Raw genomic sequence first — 23,565 nt, forward strand, 5'->3', positions numbered from 1 at the left:
GTTGACTTACAATATATTGAAATTTATTGGATTAATATTATTAAACATGTTATTTACTTATAATTGAATGTTATTTTTATTAATTACTTTAATTTAATATAAGAAATCAAATATAAAAATTATTAACCCAAATATATTGTATTTGTTTTATCACTAAATCTACATTATTCGGCCATATCCCTCTATATATAATATTTGATGGATTCAAATCATGGCTGAGATAAAAGTACTCTGCATTATTCACATTTGTGTTACTGAAAATAAAAAATAAAACATTTGTATATTTATACACACACACACACACGCACACGAACACGCACACGCATATATATATATATATATATATATATATATATATATATATATATATATAAACATGTAGTAAGAATGTTTATTGTAATTAACATTATCATAATTTTTTAATATTTACATTGTTTAAAAATGTGTATAAATTTCTACTGCGCAACAAGCTTAATTTTTAAAAATTATCGAAGAGATTTAATCGCAAATTTTAGTGCAAGATAAAAATATGTAATTTGTGCAAATTAAAAACTTGCACATTTCTCTCTTATTATTTTATTTCGTTCAGCTCTCCCTTAGAATAAACATTTTTCAATTTTAGCTTCTTCATAAAGGAAATTTTATCATGTTAAAATATTTAGCCCGATATCTCGAAATTTGAAAAAGTTAGAGCATGCATAGACATTTCCCAAAAATTCAAAGTTTTATAAAACTGAACTCTTTCACTAATTATCAATAAATTCAATACCAAGCATCCTTTAAGCATCCCGATACTCTATTTAGGTTAAAAAACTTAGCATCAAAATTTGCGAAAGTGAAACTTATACAAACATTTCATACATATACACACACATATATACATACGTACGGTCATTTTTAATAAATGTGACTTTTGACGTTTTAGAATATCCAGAACACTGATATAAAAAATTAGAAAAAATATTTTGTCACAAAAACAAAGCTTTCTTTATGAGAAAGCAAAATACATGCCTTACATACTTAAAAAATTATAGTAATATAATTATAATAAGTTTTAATTGAATAAATTAATTTATTAAATTACATCTGTTATTTTGCATATAAAGTTATTTCATCATTTTGTACATGTTAATAAAAGTTATAAAAAATTAATTAGTTTTATTAGTGAACTATAATTTATAAAGCGTTATTTTTTTTTAAATCTAAGTATATGAATATGTTTGTGTGCAAAATAAATAAAAAGAATATTCTTTTAAAAGAAATTATATATTGTTTCATATAAAAATTTTAAGATGACTAATTTCTTACCAAGAGAAAAAGATTTTATCATTTTCTTTTGTGTTTGTATGTATAAATGCGCATGTTAACGTATTGTTAAATGCTCAAAAAAGAAAAATATTTCTATGCACTTTTTTTTGTTTTATTAGTTTTATTAGTTCAACAAATAAATAACCTGAGAAATCGCAGAAATGCCTTTATAAAAAAATATGCATCCAAAAATGTTGAAACAGTTTTAGCAATAAATTAAAATTATATTATACTTACTATTTAGATTTCCATATGACTAATATACCCATTCCATTTGATCTCAAAACAGTATGTATGCCAAGTCTTCTAGCTACGATATGATACGTAAAAGTCAATAGATATTTTTGAAGACTTTCTGCAATCTATAAATTAATATTAGAATTAAATTATATAAAAACTTATATATTGAACATTTATAAGTTATAAAAATTATAGTCATATTTGCGCAGCGCATAAGAGAGTATTATTATAATTTAATATAATTTAGACTAACTTACATATTGCATATGTTTGATTTCAAAATCTGATATCATTAATAATTCATGGATCTCTAATTCCAAAAATATATATTCATCGAGTATACACATAATTTGCCTTGATTCAATTTCATTCCACAAATTATCATCAATATTGTTATCTTTAAAAAAAATTGCTCTAAAGTCGTAGAGCAAATTGAATGACGCGGATATTTTTTTTCAAGCGAAATAGTACTGTCTGCGCTATTTCATCTAACCGTATTTTACGGTCGAATAGGACACGTGTGGCTGAAAATATTGTGCCACGATCGTAAGCTGTTTTTCAAAAATCGACTTTGTTGTTGGCATATTCATAAATTTTCTACGCTTATGCATAATTCGATGCTGTTTTTGATAGTAAAAAATTAGTTCAAAATTGTATTTACGTGTCAAGTCGGAAAAAAATTAGCTAAAAAAAAAGATTACATATTACTTACAACATATAATTGCATTAATTTATAATGTCAATGACAATTTAGTTTACTATGATTGTTGTGCAAAATCTTATTTATCTCATCCCACACAAAATAATACTTAATGGAATTCTCAGCAATTGAACAGAAAATATGTTCCAATTGTTTCTTGTCGGTATCATATAACTTATTTTCAGATATCAAAACCGTATATTGTCGTAACTTTTGGATACAATATAATCCTTCTTCTAGTATTTCTTTGAAATATTTTCTCCCGTTTTTCTCTATTATATTCTTTTTTCCGCAGTAGAGCATCTAAAATTAAGAAAGAAAATTTTCAAAAATTATATTAAACTATGCTACACATAAATACATTTTAATAAATTAATTTTCTAAAAAATATATACTCTAAAAAAAATAGGGAACATTTTTTATGTTAAAAAAAGGGCTATTTTTAAACCGCTAAAACTCGACGAAAAATTATCATAGACAAATAATACAATAAATAAAAAAGCGTTTTGAATTTTAAAGTTTTAACTTGAACGCGCTATCAGTGGTTTGAACATTTTTTTTATTTTCTCATTTCATTAGAAAAAGTATTTTTCCATCTCTTGTGTTGTTTTAAAATCTTATGCCATAAATTGTAATGCATATACAATAATGAGTAAATGTATGAGTGAATATCTTAGTTATAAATTGCGCACTTTAATATTTAAACAATTGACTGGCTGAGCTTAATCTCAAAAAACATTAATAATAAAATTAATAATAATGGAATCGACAAATGCAAGTGTCATAAATAAAATAAAAATTAATTATCAGTTTATCGATTTAAATTTTATAAAAAAGTCCTAGATGTAACATAGCGAAAGAAAGACGAATTGATTCAATGCACTTTTCGTCTAAAAAAATATAATAGTTCTAACACGCCGACATTACCTTCTTTAGAAGCTTAACGAGGCTCTTACGAAGAAATTTTTCAATAGCCTAGATGCAAGAACAAACATAGATGACTTAATCAAAGAATTATAACAAAAACCACTTATTTGAATAATTTAATGATAAAATATTATTTTTTATGCATAAATGTGGTTTTATTTAATAAATAAACTATACTCATACATAAACAATTTATATTGTTTACAAATAATATACATCTTATGTATTTTTAAAACAACATATGTCCATGATCATTTTTAATTAAATGTGTTCCTGTTTTGTGCAAAATAATCAAAGTTTTTATCTTTTGAAATGTTAAAAAGTATCAAAGCAAATATTATAAATTTTTTTTAATGAAAAGTTTAGTTGACTGGATGCGTTGTTTTAAAATCACATGTTTCAATTTAAAAGAATTTATTTAGAAAAACTATGCACATACAATTTTATACATGTTATAACCAAAGAAACTAGTAAAAAATAAAATAATTTTTATGCTCATAATTTAATAATGAAACCTAGATAAAAAAGTTGAAATTAAAAGCTATAAAAATAATTTATAAATAACTATAAACAATAGCAAGCTATTTTTATCGAATGGTGAGAAATTTGGAATTGATCGATGTAGATTAAATAGTGACTCATCAAGCAGATAGATGTATGAAGATTTCGGCTTTATTAAATTTTGATTTTTACTACAATTTTATTAAATTTTAACGTCGAAAACATGCTTATTTTCTATTTCTATCGATTCAATAGACACATATTATAAATACAAACGCGTGCGCGCGCGAACGTATACGCAGACACAAATTATATATATATATATATATATATATATATATATATATATATATATATAATAAGATAACAACGTAATAACTTTACTTTTACTTTTTTATTGTTGCCTTTTCATTTTATTCTTTTGTTGAATGAAGAAAATTGATTACATGTAAAATATACGGAAGAGAAAATTTTTACTACCGTAGCTAATCATGGCTTGTAAAATAAATTTCTAAATCACTGCAAAACGGTTTGCTATTTCGTCGAATAAATAAGTAGCATAAATGTTTGCTGTAGCACCAAATAAATAAATATCACAGATAAGATGTTCACGGTTTATATATTACGACTCAAATCTAATTATCATACGCAGCTTTTAGTTATGGCAGCTAATTTTTTTCTTATAGATATAAATAAATTATTATAAATAAATTATAATAAATTAAATAAAATAAATATTAAAATAGATATAAAAAAATATACCTCTGATAATATTTCTTTTCCCAAAACTTGTTGGATAATGTTATCTGCTCGAATCTCTTACACGTGGATTTAAAATTCACGATTTCTTCAAAGCTGATGCTTTCCTTTTCTAAAATAATAGTAATTGCTTCGTCCGGCAATTCTGTTATCGTAGCCATTAGAAATAATTTAATACACAAAACAAGTGGCAAAATGGGCGTTATTTACTGGTTTCGTAGCACTAATTTTATTTGTATACTTATATGAATATGTATAACAAATTACGAACGTGAGCGCACAAAGTTTGTTATTGCTTCTAGAACTGTTGCCATGCGTCTGTATTTCTTAACGCGTACTTCGTTTGATATGTAGATATACTTTGCTTCGTGTTAGAAATTCTCGAAACGTTTGACCAATCAGGATAAAGAGAACATAGATTTTATGGTTTTGATTGGTCAAATTAAAAAAAAAAGACAATAATAAATACACGTGTAATTTTTTTAAAAATATTTTGAGACAATCTTTCTTTGCCGACCTAGGGATTTATAGCGTTTAAGATTTTGCTCTAATGTTACTTTAAAGGAATTTTTCGCTTTTTTTCATTTTTAGTTTGCCTATTGTTGTAATAAAAAGACACAAAAAAAATTTGTTTTTTTGGGAATTTTAATTGATCGACAGCTTGAATTTTGAAAAATTATGTAGTTGACAAGAGAGAGTTTTTTTCCATAAATTATTTTCAAAATTTAAGTAAGTATCTCCATGAAGTAATTGCTTTAGAATTAGTATTAGCTGCGGAGAGTCATTGCTGTTTCATTTTGTGTTTGCATTTGCCGTGTCAACAAATATTGAAATTTTAATAAAAATAATTTTTGTTTTGTTTTCTTTTTCTTTTTTTATAATACAAGTAATACAAATAAATTTTAAATGTTCCATAAATATTTATCTTATTTTTTTCACGCTTTTATCAAAATTTCTTTTTTCTTATATTATTAAATATAAAAAATAATAATTAGCAATATAATTAGCAATATAATATTTTTAAATACATATAAAACTTTTAATTACATATTTTGAGAAATATTAAAGCTATTTAACAAACTTTATTTATAAAAGAAAATTTTTTGAAATTCTTCCATGTACAGAATATCGAAACTTATTTTATTCATAATAATTTTCTTTTAAAATTTTTATTTTAATTTTTTAATTTTTAAGTACATATTAATAAATTACACAAACTTTGATGCAATACAACCTTTATTTTTTTTTTATTTATATCTACAATAAAATGTACTTTTTTATATTGTAAGATTTACAAAATTTATAAAATAAAATTTTATATATATTAATTGTATATGTACACGTACACATGTCATTCATAATGTAAGATAAAATTGAGAAATATTGTTGAGAGAACAGCTGGATATTTTAATAAAAACTATTGTTTGGCAAGTATTCTGGTTATTGCAGCAATATCTTCTGGATATTCTTCTTTTAAGCTTTCATTCGGTACGTAATGAATCTCTTCGAAACTGCAGAAATATCTTCCAATTTCCATATGATTTATATTTTTTGGTGGACATATTGATAGATGATCTAAAATAAAAAAAAAATATGTTTATACATTATACAGATAAAAGATCATAAATTACATATGTGATTTGTAAAAACGTTACTAAAATAATTATACCTTGCTGGGCATAACTTATCTCAATATTCTCGGTGAGAAGTATATAGTACTGTTGATAGGCACTGGATGAAAATTTCTTACATTCGCAAATATGACTGAATTCAAAACATTGTAGAAAGGAAAGCAAAGGAGGCCTCTTTACATTGTTTAGGAACATTGCGTCACATTTATTGTGTCACCCAATAATTACGCCGTCATGGCCATTAAAAAGATGATTTTTCCACGTATGCCTTACTATCATTCCAACAGCAAATTTAACTTCTTTTGTCCTTTTTACTGATTTTTTGACTTTGTCAGAATTAATCTGTGGAAACATAATAACAAAATTTAATAGATTTCTTGTTACAAACAATTTTTAAAATAATGTAGTGATTTAAGTTATAAATAACATACTAATTTACAAATCTTTCATATTTCTTTTAATGCCAGAAAAGAAATAAATATTTTTTTAATGTATTTTGGGATGAATTTTGGGATTGAACTTATATATATATAAATATGCCATCAGAAAAATTTCATTGAGTCAATTTTTTTAGACATAGTAAGTTAGTAGCCTTCCAGTTTTCTTCACAGTTTTAATATATTGGATCGCGTTTATTCACAAAAATATAATGCAGACACGTAACAAAAAATTAATGTTTAATTAAAATATGTTTCTGTAAATTCAACAAATATTTACTATATATTATAAAAATGACTATTTTTATATCCCAAAAATCAGAACCGATAGAAATGTTTTGATGGTAGATATGTGCTTACTATTAAAAATTACTCTAGAAACAGTTCAAATACTTTGACAAAAAACCTTGTAAACTAGTATAATTTTAAATAATATAATTTTTTAATTTGTTAAATATATGAATATATTTATTTAGCACATTATACGATGCGTTACAACTTACCTCTATTGTATCTATAATCATTTCGTATATATTTTCAATATTTATGGGCTTGTCTACTGCAAAATATCGGTATAGTAAAATGAAAATAATATTGAAATCCCTGCAATATTTTTGATGATATTTTAGATAGAAGTGGTAATTTTTCATTATAAAACGTGTTACCTAAAAAAAGTAAAAAAACTTTGATTAAAGATAAAATAATAAAAAGAAATTCATTACTTTTACACATTGAATTTAAATATATTAAGCATTATTGAATTAACATTATTTGCAAGAATCATAATTAATGGTTATTTTTATTAACTACTTAAAATTAATATAAAAAATTAAATATAAAAAATTACCAACCGAAATATGACTAAATAAATGGACAGTCGCAGAAGAGAATATATTATTTGGATATAATTCCTGATTCGTCGATCTAAGGAATTCTCAATTCCTTGCGCCATCGATTATTATTACTAAAAGGATTAAAATATATTCAGGTTTTAGGCTAAATAACCATATGGAACTAGAACGATAAGCGATTAATGAAATTAGTTAACAACTGAAACAAAAGCAAATGGATTAAGTAATTTTTCTATATTCCATAGGTATTTTGTAGGGATAAAAGCGGTATTTAATTAGTAGCTAAAATATAGTTTCTATAATTGGCAGGACATTACACTAGAGAAAAAACGTTACAGAAAAAACGGTGGCTCCTCTCAGGTTTCTCTCTGCTACTGCTTACTGCTTACTGCTTATTACAAAAAAATGGCGGTGAGAGAGCGATATCGTACACGTGTACCTCTACAAAAAGATACAATAAAGACGTTGAAGGTTAAGAACGAGATGCGACCCATAGATGCTAAAGCCGAAATTAAAAAGAATGTACTCATCGCGCAAGAAATTAAAATGGCGCGACTATTAGCTAATAATGATAAAAGAATAAGAGATAAAGTGTTAAAAAGATTGAAAAAGTGGCTATCAGTACGATCACAAAGTTCGTTTGGTAAGTTGCTGTTCATAATATTTTATTAAATAGATTATGGAATTTACGTACAAATAGATTTAAATAAAAATATTTTATATACATTTTGAAACTTAATACTATTTTATAATACTATGCTATATTGTAACCTTTACAGCTTTTACAAAAACTGACTTTATGAGCTTGTGGAAAGGTCTGTTTTATTGTATGTGGATGTCTGACAAAATGTTGATTCAAGAAGAGTTAGCTGAATCACTTAGTAAACTTGTACATTGTTTCAATTCAAAAGATACTATTTTACTTTATACCAGTTGTGCTTTAAAGACACTTGCTGTTGAGTGGTTTGGTATAGATCAATATAGATTAGATAAATTTTTAATGGTATTTTATTATTTTTCTTATGCATCTAATACTTTAGAATATATACAAATTATTTACTTCTATTTTTTTAGTTAATTAGAAGAATTCTTCGTCAAACATTTGTAATCTGTAAAGATAAATCATGGAACATCAAATGGGTGACAGAATTGTCACAAATGTTTTTACAACTGTTTTTACATCCAAAAACTGGTTTGGGATTCAATTTGCACATGATAGAAATATATTTGCAAGAACTTGCAAAGGTATTTTAAAAATTTGAATAATAAGATTCTCAGTTTTTAATTTTTTGTTTAAGCTTTAATGAAACATTGTTATTTACATGTTATTGTATAGGTTAGCAACGGAAATATACCGGAATATGTTGTCCATGAATTTATTAAACCGTTTGTTACATATTTAATGACAACAGATGATGAACGTCAAATGAAACATATCATGCAACATGTTTTTAGATATTTGATATTTCAATCAGATATAGGTTTAGATTATATGGAGAAATTTGAAGCTTGGAAAAGGGTAAATATAAAAATTATTCTAATATTTAATATAACATTTTTCTCTAATACAATGTTTCAAACTATACAATGATCGGAATGGAAAATTTGGAATATTTTAATTCAGTAATTTACAGTAATTATAGTATTTAAATTGAAAGCCATTAAAATTTATGAATTACATTTCTAATATTTTGTATATTTAAATGTGGCAAAAAATAGTTAATAATGCTAAGAGTTTTAATCTAATCCATACAAGTTATTATGAACTTGTGTTGATTAGATCAAATTATTATAGAAATAAAATTTTTAGTAAAGAATTTTTTTGTTTATATACAATACATTTATACAATGTATATAAATAATTTTAACATGATTTTTATTTTAGAATGTTCCAAGAAATTTATCATTAAAAAGATATCTAGTAATTTTTTAAGATATATATTGTATATATATGGTGTGTGTGTATATGTATATATATGGTGTGCGTGCTCGCGTGCGTGCGTGCGTGCTCGCGTGCGTGCGTGTGTGCGTGCTCGCGTGCGCGTGTGTGTGTGTGTGTGTGTGTGTGTATATATATATATATATGTGTGTAAATAGGCTGGTTTTCCTTGCACACATGTGGATAGTATGCAAAAAATTGAGATAGAAGACACAGAAAAAAATGTTGATAATGCAAATAGTCAATTTTTGGAAAATGAAATACAACATAAAAGTGAAAAACCTTTAGACCCAAGAGCAGGTAAAGTGGATATGGAACTACCACAAATACCTTTTAATGCTGCAAAAATTGTTAACATGCTTTCAACATATCATTTTCATCCATCATCAAAGGCAAAATCACGAAGACAACTTTCAAGACTTATTGAAGAGTATGTATATTGTGCTATTTTGTCTTAATAGTCTATCAAGTTTTTTTTATATGTACTCTAAATTATACTTGCATTGTGCAAAAATTACACTTTCAGATTTAAGGAATTATCAGAGGGAAGAATGCCCCTTGGAATAAAGAAAATTAAAAACTCAAATTTAGAGAGACGAGACTCAAGGAAAGAATCGAGAAAGGCTACATTACGCCTCATTCAATTTGAGAAAGAATTATTTTCTGACAATATTAATAAAAAACAAAAAAGGAAAAGAAATGGAGAAGCCGTTGCTAGTGATATATCTTCTTATGATAGCCTAAAAAATAAAAATCATTTAGAGTTAAATTCTATTATAGACACTATTGATTTAGAAAGTGAATCAATTGATTCAATTATGAATATGAAGGCTAATTTGCAAGATATAGATATAGATATAGTGCCACATAAGAAACAAAAGCATAATTTAACATGTGATAAATTTGATAAAAATGTAACCATTGAAGACAAGGAGAAATTAAAAACAAAAGCCCATAAAAAATTTAATAAAACTAAAAAAATTAAATTGAGCCAGATGAATGATACATTCATGACAGATAATAATATAACATGTAAACCAAAGAAAACAGTATTTCATGAGAAACATACTTTTAATAAAGATCAGTCCATTGTCATCTCACCAATTTTAAAGAAAAAAAAATTACTTAAAGAAGCTACAAAAAAAAAATCTTTAGTCTTAAAAGAGACATTAGAAAAAAATGTTATACATAATGATCAAGGAATGCATAAAGATGTAAGTACCAATATTCTAATTTTATCTTATAATTGATATTTTTACAGAAATGTATTATGGAAATAATATATAAAACTAATTATTGCAGGAATTATCAACTCGGACAAAAAAACAAACTAATTTAAATAATTCTTTGGAAAAGAAAAAAGTAATCTTTAGCCTCTTACGAAATACTGCACAACATACATCAGAATATCTTCAGCAAATTCGTAAAAGCCCAGCTATCCCCTTTGATGCAAACAAAAAACCATTGGCTAGTGTACTGAAAACAAGTCCAATATCGAGTCCACTCAATCCATTCTATAAAAACAAGATATAAGAATTCAGAGAATTTTGACTTTTCAGGAGAAACAATTCCCCAACTTGTGTGGAAACCAAAAATTGATTTTGAAATTAATCAAATTGTTTAATGATATAAAATAATAACATTCAAAAAAAATAATACAAGAATTATATTTAAAAAGATTTATTGTAATGTGATGTGACAATATTCAATTAATTGTATTTTTAATATGCCTATTCATTTAACGTAGAAAGTATCATAACCTTTAACCTGCGCAAGCAACGCAAGCAAGAGAAAACCACAGACTTCTATATATTAAGGCTGTGGCATACAAAAAAACTTATGGCGTTTTCGAATATAACAGGTTTAGTCGCTTAGAGGACGATTAATGATGTCATTGCCTCTGGTAATAAGACTTGAATTCATAGCATATTAATTGATCCGAATTGGATTAATCAGTTCAGTCAAAAACGCTATAAAATAAAATTGTTAATTACAAAAAACCTAATTTGTCACAAATGTTAAAAACAGACTCACAAACGATCTACAAATCAAATACAATCAGAAAAATTAAAAATAATCAGATTTAATATCATTTAATAATCATATTTAATTTCTGTCGGCTAGATTCATAAGTCTATCTTGTTGATCGTTACAATAGATTTTAAATCTTTATCTTTTCAATCCCGCAAAAATATCCGCACAGACAATGGTTGCTTTCCGATCATAAACAGTAGTATATCTAGGCGACCGAACGTTTGCTTTTTATATAAGAAATAGGGATAAAAGTCACATAGAAAAGGATACACTCAGCGTTCCGTTTCTCGCATGATGCGCATACGAACGCATAAGATTGTTCCGTTTTAATCATGAAGTAAAAGCGAAGAGCACACACTTTTGCATAAGCGCATAATTATAAGCATAAGGAAATTGATTGGTTCATTTCCTTATGCATATATTTGTGGACCAATCAATTTCTTTATGTTTATGGTTATGCGCTTATGCAAAAGTGTGTGCTCCCCGCTTAAGCGGGGAAAAAAGTTTGCCACGAAAAAAGTTTGCCATGCGCTTCTGTAGATAAGTAAATCTTTGCATTGTCGATAATAAAACATTAATTTTACAATAAAATAATTATTTTGTTGTTCTTGAAGCAATTACATAAAAGATTTATACATTTTTGATAATAAAACAACTGGATGGATTAAAATAACGCACACCAATTTTTTTTTCCAGTTTTTTTCACATTAAATCCCATAAGACTACACTGTATACTTAGCAGACAAATTTAATGTTTCTTATTTTTTATTATTGCAATCGTTTGGCAATCGTTTGGGCAAATTTAAGAATATATTTTCATAGTTTAGGAAATAATAATTTATTTATAATAAATGAAAATTAATGAGTGTATAGTTAACAGACATAATTTAAAAAAAAAAAATTTTTAATCAACAGGAAATCATTTGGGAAACACGTCTATAATGTTTTTAACGTTTAGGAAATAATAGTTTATTTTATAATAATTAATTTTCTGTCAGGGGGTCGATCATGTAACTTTTTCCCTAGGACGAAAACGTGAAAACGTGTATCCGGAACCGAATACATAGGGTTTGTTCTTTACTGGCTGCACTAGTTCAAGGGATTCGTATGATGTTAGCCGACTAACACTTTTTTTAAATAATTATGTGTGAAATCTATTGTATTTTGTTTGTAGATGATTGTAGTGCATTTATTTTTGTTTGTTAGTTTATAATTAATTTTTAATTAATTATTTAATTTAAAGTTTGAAATATACAATCAAAGTAAAGTTTTTCTAATCTCAAATTTCAAGTTAGAACTTGGCATGTCAAACAACAGAAGACAGCAGCTTGATTGATTTGTGTCGGGTAGTTATACATAGTTCAACAAATCTATTTATTAATTATAAACAATTTTAAGAGACTAAAAAGCTTTTTAATCCATTATAAAACTCTACAAACAAAATACAATTGATTACAAAAGAGTTCTTTTTATTTTATAATATGTATAATGTATCGTATGATGTTAGCCGACGACTGACACTTTAAATAATTAATTAAAAATTAATTATAAACTAACAAACAAAAAAATGCACTACAATCATCTACAAATGAAATACAATCAATTTCACAACTATTTTTGTAATTTTATAATACATGTCGGCTAATAACGAAATACAATTGATTTCACACATAATTATTTAAAAGAAGTGTTAGTCGTCGGCTAACATCATACAAATCCGATCTTTAATGATATCTCGGTATCATGGTGCATTATGGACAAGATATCCTACTAGCGCTACATAGTGGCCGATGACATTATTTTGCCACCGTTCTGTGTAGATGATATAGGAAAAGTGTCAGAGGGCTATCCAAACCAATTTATCTCATTTTAATTAGTGGAGCTCTCCCATAAGAGAAGCAGAACACACTGTTGTTTCCACGCATACACGTTTTAATGCAAAATGAGGTCCTACATGAGTTTACAAAAAGAAATTGATTTAGGAATCTATAACTGAAGAAAATCTATTAATATATTTCGCTATGAATCAGGTCCGATTCATTGTATTACACGATAACGTTAAAATTATTATTTTATTGCGTAACTCCTAAAAAATAATGAATTTATGTTTTTGTAGAATTTTTTTAAAGAGCTTCATTATTTGTCTGAAACTTTTTTCTTTAAAATCAATATTTTCGAAGATATACAGTAAAAATGTTTGGAACTTTGAGGAGACATAGAGAGCAAATGGGACTTCAGCGGCAAAAAACTCTCAAGGTGCTTTACACTCAAGTCAAGGACAAGCTTTGATTAAAATTTTAGCGCAATCGGAGGTTTATCGTTTTTGGAACTTTATTAAAGTTGCTAATCCATGTGAAAATAATATAATTATAAATCTTGTTTTATGTCTAAAAGCATAAGACGATATGGATTAAATCTTGCTTCGCGCAGAAAGTTGCAAACTCATAAGAAATTGTATAATTATAAACTTTTAAGTTTAAGTAGTCAAAACTTTATTTTACTAATCGAGTGAAGAGTCGATGACTTTGACTTCTTAGAGATCAAGGTCAACGTCAAGGTCAACCGGAAGTCATTTGGGGTGGGGTATGTAAAGGTAAACATTTATAAAATAAATGCACTACAATAATCTACAAACAAAATACAATCGATTTCACACATAATTATTTTAAAAAAGTGTTAGTCGTCGGCTAACATCATACAAATGGACTTGGTAAAATTGGCTTTTATTAGGTTAAAGTTCGCTTGCAATCTATTCTAAGTTTCATTTCTTTGCGCAATCGGTTATTATTATTAAAAGAACTAAAATATATTTAATTTCTAAGCTAAATAATATGAAACCAGAACGATAAACAATTAATAAAATTAATTAATAACTGAAATAAAACAAATCGATTAAATAATTGTTTTATATTCCATAGGTATAATACAAAACAGCTGTACTTAATTATTATCTAAAATAGTTTCGAAAAATAGAGTAACATAACAATACGGGCTTTTTAATCCCACATATAGCATTTCCGAACGCACCCATGTAGATCTTTTCTTTTTAATTCCTCTTTTTGCATTCTTTCTTTCACTTTTTATTCTTCTTTTTTTTCCAAAATATTTAGTTATTATATTATAATAATTATTATAAATATATCTTTTTAATAAGATATAATATAATCACATTTTTATAATCACATTTTTAATATCATATAATCAAATTTTTAATAAAATATAATATAATCAAATATAAAAACAGATTTATTTTTTCCGCTTTTTATTTTTCTTTTCATTCGCACTATCAGGCTGGGTTCGGGGAACCCGCTTTTAGCCTTATAAGCGTGCTCTATCTTTGTTATTTATTGAAGTTAAACAAGGATAGAGCACGCGCATAGCGCTAAAAGCGTGCTCACCGAACCCAGCCTTAGAATAATGTTGCATTTATCGTACAATAAACTTTTTGAGCATATTGAATTGTTGCAAAAGAGAAAATTTCTTGAATCTCTAGAAATTAGCTAATCAATGCGCTTAAAAAGTTAAGGCCATTGCACGTTAAAAATTTTTAGTCGTAATCATAAGGCCGTAAGAAAATTGACCAATCAAACATTCTAACATAATAAGAATGTTTGAACTGTGATTGGTTGATTTACTTACGCTTTATGATTACGTCTAAAATTTTTTAACGTGCAATGGCCTTTAGTCGTACAAAAGTTTGTCGACAAATGTAAATTACCCTTATACGTGGATTGCGCGGCCAAATTGAAGCAATATGGCGGACTGACACAATAACTTATAATGCGGAATATATAGATTATTTTGATTGCACACTGTATACTCTGCAGCAGATCAAGTTACAATAAATAGAAAAGTCCATTAGGAAAAATATTTTGCTTCTTTTATACGGGTGTTAGGAGTGGTGACCTGCCTTTGTGTAAGATTTCGTCACTGTCTCAATCTTGCAGTGACTTCGAAATTTATTTCGATATTACATACGCGAACATGATTTTGTCTGGCTATACTAGTTAGCTTTAGTAGCGATTTCACTGTTAATTGTTGTTTTTATATGCCGAAACATGTCGTCTACGCAGAGCAAAATGCGAGGTACGTGAAAATATTTGTAAAAATAACCTTGTAAATTTTTCTTGCATCGATTATTCGCTTTATATGTCGGTGTATCTCGTTATTACTTCATCTCAAAGTTATTTTATATATACGAGACAACCAATCAACATCATGGCAAGAATGCAAATATTATGCCTTTTTTTAGAAAGAGATATGCATATTTGATTATATGTTTTGATTAACAAGTACAAAGAAAATGCAAAAAAAAGAAAAAAAATTTTCATTAAGGTTTTGAATATTTTTATTATAGGTCCTGGTCGACCACCAAAATCAAAGAACTCTTGCACATGGTGCGGAGAGACAAAACAACCATTGAAATATGTTCTTCCTACTCAACATGGCAAGAAGGAGTTCTGTTCGGAAACGTGTCTGTCTGAATCTCGTAAGACTTATGCACGAGGTGCGTGTGTACAATGTGACAATGTAATCAGAAATACACCTGTTAGATTAGAACAAAAGGATGGTCCAACAAAAGATTTTTGCTCTTCATTCTGTTTAAATGCATATCAAAAAAAGGAGAGCCAAACTGACACAAAGAAAAGTGAGTGGCTATTTTCAGTGGACATTTCCTATAAATTTATATAAAAGAACATTCTACTTGTATAACAAAAATATATATGGAATTTACAGGTAATAGAGATCTGACATCACCTGCACAATCTCCTGCTCCATCTGGATTACCAAGCAGCAGTAATGTACCATCGACTACACAATCTTATACAAGTACGAATAATCACACAACCATATCTCATTCACCATCAACATCTACTGGACCATTTCAATATGAAACCTATCAGACTTTTGATTGGGATCTTTACTTAAGAGAAACAAAAAGTACAGCAGCTCCAGTTGAATGCTTCAAACAGGTACAAAATAATATGAATAATTATATATATATATATATATATATATATATATATATATATATAATATGTATATTGTCCATATTGTCCTATTAAATAATATTTATGACTCAATTTATATTTATATTAGTTTCATTTTTCTAATATGAAAGTTATATAAGTAAATAAATATCTTTTTATTTATTTATTTATTCTTATAAAATAATTTAATGTTTAGTATTTATATTATATATTTTAATTTCAGCATGAGGTGCCGCCAACAAATGAATTTAAAATCAATATGAAATTGGAAGCATTAGATCCACGAAACTTAACATCAACTTGTATTGCCACCGTAGTAGGCGTTCTTGGACCTCGGTTGAGATTAAGATTAGACGGTTCTGATAATAAAAATGATTTCTGGCGATTAGTTGACAGTAACGAAATACATCCAATAGGTCATTGTGAGAAATCTGGTGGGATGCTTCAACCTCCGTTAGGCTTCCGGATGAATGCTTCCAGCTGGCCAATGTTCCTTCTAAAAACGTTGAACGGTGCCGAAATGGCACCAGCAAAAGTATTCAAACGCGAACCAAAGACACCACGTTCTAATATGTTCGAAGTTGGACATAAATTAGAAGCTATTGATAAGAAAAATCCTCAACTTATATGCACTGCAACTGTCGGTGCAGTTAAAGATGATATGATACATATTACATTTGATGGTTGGCGTGGTGCTTTTGATTATTGGTGTCGTTATGATTCCCGAGATATTTTCCCCGCAGGATGGTGCTTTAAGAGCGGGCACCCGTTACAACCACCAAGACAAAAATGTATGAAACAGATTGAACATAATTTCCAAAATTAATCAATATATAGATATATTTTGCACTATTATATATACTATATATACATTTTATATATACTATTTCATATATATATACATATATATACATATATATATATATATATATATATATATATATATATATATATATATATTTAAATTTCTATAATTCATACACACACTTTTCTGTTAATAATTTTTGCAATTTTAATTAATACAGCAACAGGCCCCAACAGATTTAAATCCAGAGCTAGTAATGTTTTGTTAGTAATGGCAGTTTCTGGAAATAATACTAGCAGAGAACCAGCAGTTGCTTTAGTGAGCCCTGCAGGTTCCAGTGCACCACCACAACCAGCTACAGAACCTGATACTAGTACAGCCAATATAAAACCACATGCACTTGAAAATGGTTAGTAAATTATACACTTATCAAACACATGATGTGAAAAGACATAATAAAGTATATATAAGAATAACACTTAAAGAATATAACAATTGTACATTGCAGTTACAATTTATGTCAATCATAACTGTTCCTGTGGACCATATTTTGATCCTCGAAAAGTAAAAGCCATGCCAGCACAATTTGGTATTGGTCCTATACTAAATGTTGCAAGAGAAATTTTTCAAGCGTTTTTAATGGCAGCCTTGAGTCCTAGACAAATGTTGAGTTTGTTGAAACGTGGCGAAGGTGAAACGATAAACTTGACTTTGGAAAGTAAACCTGCCTCTGTTAGATTACCGATTTTTCTGGAAGAAGAAGATTTTTATATATATATTAGGCGGCAACTCGAAAATCTATGTGCATGTGAACACATGTTAGTAAGAAGAAAAGAGGCTTGCAACAAATGTCCTAGTACGCAACAACAACAATGTACTAATAGTGATGAAGCAAATAACATAGTAGCAGAAAAAAGAAGATGGTCATCACAAAGTCAACAAAATTTAACATCTACTACACAACAACAACAGAGCACTGTACAAAGTACAAATAATTCAACAGTGTCTTCTCCTACACCTGCAAAACAATCTCGCAAGTCTGTTCCTGGTAATTATTCCATGCTTTGTACAAAATTTTAATATATACACAGGATATGCATAAAAAGTCAGAAAATGATATTATGGAAACAGCTCACTTCTGGAGCAAATGATTCATACAAAAGTTGTAAGATTTGAATGATTCTATTAGATAGTGATATTGTTTTAGTTTTAGTTGATGTTATCAAGATCAAATGAAAAAGAACAAGAATTATTTAAACGAAAACTTATTTCTTTTATTGCATTTTTTTAGCTAATATTGAAACATTTTTAAAATAAACAAATAAACTTTTTGGGTCGGAAACTTTGTGAGTTATAAGTTCTCAAAGTTTGAGTACCATCAGAATTAGCATTAAATAAGATACATTACATGAAGATTGCATGGATTTATATCTCTTGTATTATATATGTGTGTGCATGTATGTATGTGTGTATGTGTGCGCGCGCAAGTGTGTGCAAGTGTATATTGAATCATTCAAACCTTACAATTTCTGTATTCATATATGTATATCATATAATATGGGGTTTTTGAAAAACTTTATATATAATGTAATGTATTACATCTTTATATATATATATATATATATATATATATATATATATATATGGTGCGGTCATGTGTGCGCGTGCGTGCGTGTGCGTGCATGCGTGCGTATGTGCGTGTGTGCATGAGTGTAGATATACAGGATGTGATAATAATTGCCCCATCCGTAATGTGCAGATGGAGCGGATTAAACCAAGCAGGAAAATTCTTTACCATTTTTTTGTATAACGCTTAATAAAAGAATTATTATTGAGTAAAGTTTCGCAATCATCGCTGATCTTTAGCCGGACGCACGTCGGTGAGCCGCGCGCCTAGTAGTGTGCATGAGCGGTCACAGCGCGACTCATCGATGTGTACCCGGCTAATCGACGATGGTTGGCCAAACATTACTCAATAATTCTTTTATTAAGCGTTATACAAAAAAATTGTAAAGAACTTTCCTGCTTGATTTAATCCGCTCTACTTGCACATTTCGGGTGGGGCGATTATTATCAGACACCCTGTACATATTTATATTATTATTATTATAATCCTCAATATCTTAAAATATATAAATACTCAAAATAATATAACATAGGGAAAATTATCTGGAGAGTTTCAATGTGAAATTAATAGACATTAAACATTTTCGTAAAATAAAAAACATAGTGATTAAAAAATATATTTACATTTAGAACTTGAAGCAGCAACATCTACTACTCAATCTACTGAATCTTCTACAACTCGCATTCCTTCCACTGAACCAGCAGAATGGACCATTGAAGATGTAATACATTATATTGCCATTACAGATCCAGCACTAGGACAACACGCAGATTTGTTTAGGAAACACGTGAGTTAAATACAAAAAAGTATTATAATGTTTTATTTATTAAATGACTTATTGTAAAATTAATAATATTTTTAGGAAATTGATGGCAAAGCTTTACTTCTTCTTAATAGTGATATGATGATGAAGTATATGGGGCTAAAACTTGGGCCAGCACTTAAGATTTGTAATTTGGTAAACCGTATTAAAGGTAGAAGACATATGCTTATGTGATTTTCTCACATATGAATATTTGTATAAAATAATCTGAATTGATGCATTTCTCAATGGCTGGATTAGATTATGTTTTCAATAATGGAAACAAACTAAAATACATAGATTGTTACAAATGTGAATATACATTGACAATGGTTTATTTTCGGATGGTTTATTATCATATAGTGACAATTTTAGAGCTTAATTAAAATAAATTTAAAGTTTAACTTTTGGATTCTTGTCAGAAGTTCTGTTGTTTCATTAATTCAGAAAAGTATAAGTTTGCATTAATTAGTTGTAATGCAAATATTTTTGTTAATAAATTTACCATTGCCCTATGAGTATTATATATAGATTAGCCTAATTAAATTCCATGTACGTAGATAAGGAGCGATCAGCGCATTGAAACTGGTATACTTACATATATATGATCACAAGAAAATATTTCCTATACTTTGTAAATAGTTTCATGTGTCAATATGTCTTATCTTATTTTACAATTTTTTAAATCATATATTTTACATATATATTGTAAACAAATTTTCCTTCTGATACTGATACAAAATTGTTCATGATATGAAAGATTAAAAAGTTTTTCTAATATTTTACTTTATTTTCCTTAATACATAAAATAATTACAAATACTTATAGTATGATTATTCGATATTGATGCAACAATCTAACGTGATTTAAAAAGTTTAAAAAGAAAATCTGACTAGGTTAATATTTTTTCTTGTAAAAACTGTGGATAGAGCATAGATTTTTGTAACATTATAATTTAAAAGTAATTTTGATGATTGCGATTAAATATAGTTATTTTCCAAATACAATAATATACTAGTTGCTTTATTATGATAATAAAATTCTCTTCTTATTATGGAGATAAACATATAAACGCATATATACATATTTTGGAACATTTTAAAATTAGAAAATTAATTTGATGTATATATAATTCTGTCACTGCAATTCTTATTACTGTGATATTCTGAATAACTTGTACAGCAATCTATCATATTTTACAATATATTGCAGTTTAATATGGAATATAAAGTTACTATTTTTCTATATTCTGTATATTACTTTCAAAAATCTAATTTAATTTTTTCTCTTTATTGTAAAACAAAAAGTGTCATGTTGTTTCTCTCATTTGTAAGATCTTATGAATATATAAATAAAAATTAAACATTTATGTTACAATTCATTTTATATTATTTTTGTAATGTTTCAAACATAATTTTATCATATAAATTTTCTTTAAAGATATAAATTTTTTTTTTCTTTTCTCTCTCTATATCCTACTTAAGAAAACTCCTTTTCTCCTCTACATAACAATTAAAGATATATTTATACTACAATATTTAAAATATTATGAAATATATATAATTTTTATTACAATTGGTATAAAACAACTTTATTTCAATAGAATTTAAATTACATGTGGAAAGTTTATCATAAATTTATTTTGATACAAAAATATAATTTAGAATGTGTTCATAAATAAGCAAAAATAAAAAGAAATTAGTAATAAAAATTGGCGCTATTTATAATTCTAGCTATTGTGCTATAAATAATCCCAAATGTGTTAGAATACAGAACACATTAATTTTTTTTTATTATAAGAAATATTCAGAAATATTCATACTATTAAACAAGAAAAGCATAATAATTAAATTTAATGCATAAAGTAAATGCATAAAGAAAAATTTGTATAAATTTTCATATTTAAATATAGCTTTAATCATCATCAGAATCATCCAAATTGCGTCCTTTAATGGTCTTAGGCTTTGAAGGTTTAAATAGGCTTAATGACTTTTTGCCAGTTTCTGAAAGATGCAAATCATCATCATAATTGATTACACCAGATTGTGCAAGACGATACTGCAGTGTTTCTGTAGAAAAATCATCACAATTCCCTAATTCAGTAAAGCCTACAATATAATCCTTAGTTTTACCATTCACAATTAGCGTGATTGTAGGTATAATTTTAATCCGTAATCGTTCTGTAATATATAAATATGCATTATAATACAATAAATATACTGTATTACTACAATATTTTAGACAGATATTTTAATACCTGTTAAAAATGGACATCTTTCAACATTTAATTTACAAAATCTTGCTTCAATGTGTTTTTTTGCAAGAATCTTGAAATGATAATCTACAATTTTACATCGTTGAGAATCATCTTTATAAAATAAACAAACGATATTTTCTGACTTCTTGGATATTTCAAAGAACTCTTTCTCATCATATATTTCTGTATATTCTCCATGACCCTGTAATAATATATAATTATATATATAACATATTATATTTTAATATACATTTGTATATTTCTTTTGTTTAACAGATATTATATAACATTTCTCCTTAATATAATATTAGAAATTTAATAATAAATATCATGTGTTTTTTTACATGTATTATATGTTACTACTTTTGGACAGATTAATGTTTTTTTACATATCATGATATATTACCAAAGACAGCCAATTCTGTTTTTGTTTTTGCATTTGCTTTAGTTCATTTAATCTGTGTGCACGTATCTTCTCATAATCATTTATATCCAAATTATCTAATTTCTCCAACTCTGCATCCAATTGCTGCTCAACATGGTTGGCAACATCTATGACTTTTTGTTGAAGTACAGCCTCCATTTCTGCCAATTAGAGAAATATTTATACATTTTGCATCTATTACATTTTCGCCAATATAGTGTAATTAAAAACTGTTTAAGTAAAATAAGAAAAATAGTCTTCAAAAACTATTAACATGAAAGTAAAAATATGCTCAAAAGAAATATCGTCATTAATTAATTTTGGTAATGTTTATCACTCACATTTAATATTACAAAATTTTGTTCTTTAATATAGTGAGAATTTAATCAACTCAACTTTTAACTCACTATTATTTTCTTCTTTTATACGGATTTCTATGTCTTGGCTAGACAAAACACCACAGTTTAATTCACTTTTCCTCTTCAAAACTTTAAAGCATTTCCTAACCATATATAGAAGTAAAGAATAGAGAACAAGATCATTAAACTCCTTGTATCATCGGAAGTGGGAATATCTCAATATCTGCATCACACATAGATATTCACTGTGTTCAATATTGAAAATCTATATTACACGTGACGTAAACTATAGACACAGTATAGGTAAATACAGTAGGGTCACTCTAGGTCGGCTCTTGTTCTCGAAGCTAAACGATCGCCATATTGCTGGATGTGTGCTTTAATTTGGTTGATGATAGATATTAGTTAAGATAGAAATCTATGTATTGTGAGGCTTACAAAAGATGTCATAAGAAAAATTAATTTAACATTTAATATTGCTTTTAATTCATAATACTATTTTATATATTAATGAATCTATACGCTTAATAAAAATAGTAAATATAATATGATTATACAACAAAAATATAAAGCGACAATAAGCGAAAAAAGAATTATACAATAAAATATCTCATATTGAATAATACTTTATAAAATATAAATAAAATAAAACTTTATATATAATTAAAGTATACATTAAAATATCACATATCACATGTAGCCTTCTTCATTACTGTGGCGCTACTGGGCACTATGTGGCCGCCATATTGTTAGTTGTGCAACTTGGTCATGCGCAAGGAACAACCATTAGCACAATTTTCAGCAGAGTGACCCTACTGTACTTACTTATACTGTGGTATGGGCTTTATTTTTAATCATATGAATTCGCGTGTAGCATAGCGAAAGAGAGCGCTATGTTAAGACCATATTACACTACGAGTTGCAAGCTTGATTGCGGTTGAGACGGTTAACGGTTGCCGATTGGCCAATCAGA

At 27.0% G+C, this 23,565-nt stretch overlaps 3 protein-coding genes and 1 long non-coding RNA gene across 9 annotated transcripts; 2 read left to right on the top strand and 2 right to left on the bottom strand.

The window, feature by feature from the left end:
• Nucleotides 1-5,666: 5,666 nt before the first annotated feature.
• Nucleotides 5,667-7,415, bottom strand: LOC126855623 (uncharacterized). Of its 2 annotated transcripts, none has more exons than XR_007688266.1 (4): nt 7,355-7,415; nt 7,007-7,168; nt 6,105-6,408; nt 5,667-6,010 (listed from the first exon to the last, which is right to left on the bottom strand). It is a non-coding gene; the product is annotated as an uncharacterized LOC126855623 (long non-coding RNA). The 2 variants fall into 2 exon arrangements; XR_007688265.1 differs by having other exon boundaries at nt 7,351-7,409.
• A 122-nt stretch (nt 7,416-7,537) lies between these two features.
• Nucleotides 7,538-11,293, top strand: LOC126855580 (ribosomal RNA processing protein 1 homolog). Of its 2 annotated transcripts, XM_050603385.1 has the most exons (8): nt 7,538-7,577; nt 7,664-7,997; nt 8,134-8,357; nt 8,429-8,599; nt 8,691-8,873; nt 9,452-9,723; nt 9,820-10,507; nt 10,596-11,293. In XM_050603385.1, exons 2-8 carry the CDS (start codon nt 7,760-7,762, stop codon nt 10,824-10,826), a joined length of 2,007 nt encoding a protein of 668 aa, XP_050459342.1. In that variant the 5' UTR covers nt 7,538-7,577; nt 7,664-7,759; the 3' UTR covers nt 10,827-11,293. The 2 variants fall into 2 exon arrangements, with proteins under 2 accessions (XP_050459342.1, XP_050459340.1); XM_050603383.1 differs by having other exon boundaries at nt 7,559-7,997.
• Nucleotides 11,294-15,071: 3,778 nt separating this feature from the next.
• On the top strand, nt 15,072-20,986 carry LOC126855579 (polycomb protein Scm). Its single transcript, XM_050603382.1, has 8 exons — nt 15,072-15,413; nt 15,685-15,975; nt 16,065-16,300; nt 16,542-17,109; nt 17,344-17,532; nt 17,632-18,171; nt 19,380-19,537; nt 19,613-20,986. The coding sequence occupies exons 1-8, from the start codon at nt 15,386-15,388 to the stop codon at nt 19,745-19,747; spliced, it is 2,145 nt and encodes a 714-aa protein (XP_050459339.1). The 5' UTR covers nt 15,072-15,385; the 3' UTR covers nt 19,748-20,986.
• A 129-nt stretch (nt 20,987-21,115) lies between these two features.
• On the bottom strand, nt 21,116-23,320 carry LOC126855603 (thioredoxin domain-containing protein 9). Of its 4 annotated transcripts, XM_050603416.1 has the most exons (5): nt 23,267-23,320; nt 22,641-22,969; nt 22,216-22,394; nt 21,810-22,011; nt 21,116-21,732 (listed from the first exon to the last, which is right to left on the bottom strand). In XM_050603416.1, exons 2-5 carry the CDS (start codon nt 22,741-22,743, stop codon nt 21,467-21,469), a joined length of 750 nt encoding a protein of 249 aa, XP_050459373.1. In that variant the 5' UTR covers nt 22,744-22,969; nt 23,267-23,320; the 3' UTR covers nt 21,116-21,466. The 4 variants fall into 4 exon arrangements, with proteins under 4 accessions (XP_050459373.1, XP_050459372.1, XP_050459375.1 ...); XM_050603415.1 differs by lacking the exon at nt 23,267-23,320 and having other exon boundaries at nt 22,641-23,224; XM_050603418.1 differs by lacking the exon at nt 23,267-23,320 and having other exon boundaries at nt 22,630-22,757.
• Nucleotides 23,321-23,565: the final 245 nt, after the last annotated feature.

The sequence above is a fragment of the Cataglyphis hispanica genome, chromosome 16 (assembly GCF_021464435.1).
Source record: "Cataglyphis hispanica isolate Lineage 1 chromosome 16, ULB_Chis1_1.0, whole genome shotgun sequence".
NCBI lineage: Eukaryota > Metazoa > Arthropoda > Insecta > Hymenoptera > Formicidae > Cataglyphis > Cataglyphis hispanica.

Excerpts from the sequence above, each read along its gene's own strand:
- LOC126855580 (XM_050603385.1), top strand. The coding sequence starts at position 7,760 with ATGGCGGTGAGAGAGCGATATCGTACACGTGTACCTCTACAAAAAGAT. Across the intron at positions 8,600-8,690 it reads ATTTGCAAGAACTTGCAAAG|GTTAGCAACGGAAATATACC; the intron begins GTATTTTAAAAA and ends GTTATTGTATAG. Across the intron at positions 9,724-9,819 it reads CTTTCAAGACTTATTGAAGA|ATTTAAGGAATTATCAGAGG; the intron begins GTATGTATATTG and ends TTACACTTTCAG.
- LOC126855579 (XM_050603382.1), top strand. The coding sequence starts at position 15,386 with ATGTCGTCTACGCAGAGCAAAATGCGAG. Across the intron at positions 18,172-19,379 it reads ATCTCGCAAGTCTGTTCCTG|AACTTGAAGCAGCAACATCT; the intron begins GTAATTATTCCA and ends ATTTACATTTAG. Across the intron at positions 19,538-19,612 it reads CAGATTTGTTTAGGAAACAC|GAAATTGATGGCAAAGCTTT; the intron begins GTGAGTTAAATA and ends TAATATTTTTAG.
- LOC126855603 (XM_050603416.1), bottom strand. The coding sequence starts at position 22,743 with ATGGTTAGGAAATGCTTTAAAGTTTTGAAGAGGAAAAGTGAATTAAAC. Across the intron at positions 22,395-22,640 it reads TATAAAAGAAGAAAATAATA|AAATGGAGGCTGTACTTCAA; the intron begins GTGAGTTAAAAG and ends TCTAATTGGCAG. Across the intron at positions 21,733-21,809 it reads AAGATGTCCATTTTTAACAG|AACGATTACGGATTAAAATT; the intron begins GTATTAAAATAT and ends TATATATTACAG.